This window comes from Egretta garzetta, unplaced genomic scaffold (assembly GCF_000687185.1).
Source record: "Egretta garzetta isolate BGI_Z169 unplaced genomic scaffold, ASM68718v1 scaffold256, whole genome shotgun sequence".
Classification (NCBI taxonomy): Eukaryota; Metazoa; Chordata; class Aves; order Pelecaniformes; family Ardeidae; genus Egretta; species Egretta garzetta.
In genome coordinates, this window is record NW_009260073.1 from 3,337,028 (window position 1) to 3,339,259 (window position 2,232).

A 2,232-nucleotide genomic window follows, 5' to 3' on the forward strand; every position below is an offset into this window, starting at 1 on the left:
GCTGGGGTAAGGCTGCTCGCGTCTCTCCTTAAAGTCGGTGTAAGTGAGGGACGGTCTGTGAGGAACCCTGGTCTATAAGCGACATACAGACATGAAGTCACCTACTTGAAGCATTACCTGCCTATGCGGTAATCGGTACTTACTTTTTACCCTCTGTAATGTGATAGCATGGAAGGGACAGAGGACCCAAGAAAAATTTTTATCCATATCTGGTTTTGGACGTTTTGGAGTGTGTATGGGATCCTTCCCATAATAAAAATAGGAACAAATTGCGTTCAGCTGGAGGAAAAGAGGGCGACAGCCTGGAGAAATTCAGTTTCCAGCTCTCCTCCTCTGTTGCTGTATCCCGTATGCTCCAGAACAAGTGGGAATTCTTGCACAAGCCAAGCGGCGTGCAGGGGGGAATATTTTGGTGACTTGACCTATAACTGGGGTTTTTCTAGTGCTTAGTCTCAAACTTCAGAACCTGGTATGGCTTCTGCTTCGCTTGTAATTGCCCACCAGTCAACCACAGGAAATTCCTTATGGAAGTCACAGTCACAGCGCTCTACCTGGGCTAATTCTGAGCGAGCACGCGGCAGCCCGGCCTCACGTCATAGCCCCTTCAGAGGCATTACCCAGATGACTCCTGGATGATTCTTATTCGGTGCTGTGAGAAGTTGGTCATCTCCATACCCACTGTTGGGGGCTAAAAATCCTATTCCTAAGAAGAGCTTGTTCAGTATCGTGAATATGTTATTCATGTTGACGAATGCTTTTTGTTTATCTGTGAATAAATTTTGTCTATATTGCACCCTTTCAAGTTGGAGCTGCTTGTTTTTATTAGCTGAAATGGTCTTATTTCTATGTGCTATCATTTATACACTAAATCACATATTAATGGCATGTATGACCAATTAGAATGCTGAGTATTAATTGGGTAAATTTTCGTAGAAATAATGACTTGTACAGATATTTGGAAACCTTTCAAAGTTCATTAGTGTGTTACCAGAATGCATGTGAACAACAGAAATGCTACACATCACTTGCAAAGATGTTAATGAATATCCTTCTGCACTGCTGATCCGTAAAAATAACAGTTAAGTACCCTTTCGGAAAAACTCCAAGATGATAGATCAGTGGAACTGAAGAGTAAGGAAAGCAAAAATACGTTGTTTGGCTGCTTTTGGAATCATCTGTTTTCTCTCCTCTAGTGCTTTGGTAATGGTCCTTTAACAGCAGCTCCTCTGGCCTCTGCATCTCTCTAGCTGGACACAGACCTGCCCTCAGCTGGAAAATAAATAAAAAAATAATTGGTAACTGAATTTCACTCGGGAAAATTGAGTGTGTTCCTCTTGCCAGAATTACAGCCTAGTTAATGCTGCATTGACTGAGTAATCATTATAGCTTACAGCATAGCGTCTTCAAGAGAAGCCTGAGCTGATGAGCCATTGCTCTATCTGAACAGTTCCTATAACTTAGTCGGGTTTTGCCTGGAAGTGCCTGAAGATGCCATGATAAACCCCTTCAGCCAGTTTGATTTCTTCCAACTTTTTGGGCAGAAGCATAGTCCAGAGAACATTGAACTCTCTTGCATAACCAGGTACCTGGCGTCAGCCTTCCCCAAAGTACAAAGGGAAGCAGTGGTCTGATTGCTCTGGAGTTTCAAGAAGGCGCTCGCTGTTCAGGAGCTTTTCCCGGCACTTTGTCAATCTCTGTCTGAGTCTGAGCTAGGCCAGGTGCTGTGTAACCGCAGACAGAGCTATGAAGAGACTTCCCTACTCAACTCTGCAGTCCAGGCCAAAGTAGGGGGAAAATCCCAGGGTATGGTATTCACGCAGAGTAGGTATCACAGGCTTACTGAGGCTGCTGAGCAACAGGAGGTCGCTGTGTAGGTGGCCTACAGGAGGAGGAGCAGGCACCCTGGAGCCAGCAGGGTAACTTGCCAGTCTTGCCAAGTCCCGAATCTGAACTCCCATGAGGGATATAGCTTCCCAGGCACTTTAGAATCATAGAATCATAGCATTCTTTAGGTTGGAAAACACCTTTAAGATCATCAAGTCCAACCTAACACTGCCATCCCGCCACTAAACCGTGTCCTTAAGCACCACGTCTACCCATCATTTAAATACCTCCAGGGATGGGGACTCAACCACTTCCCTGGGCAGCCCATTCCAATGCTTGACAAGTGTTTTCCAACAGTGTTTCAGTGGGAACAATCTGAGCAGCCCCTTTGTCCCATGTTTAAAGGAG

General features: G+C 45.1%; 1 protein-coding gene across 1 annotated transcript in view; it reads right to left on the reverse strand.

The window, feature by feature from the left end:
* Positions 1-743, reverse strand: part of PGM2 (phosphoglucomutase 2) — a 21,569-nt gene extending 20,826 nt beyond the window's left edge. Inside the window, exon 1 of the mRNA XM_009641284.2 lies at positions 618-743. Within this exon, the coding sequence (XP_009639579.2) occupies positions 618-743 (126 nt within the window). The remainder of the gene's footprint in view (positions 1-617) is intronic.
* Between the last annotated feature and the right edge of the window lie 1,489 nt (positions 744-2,232).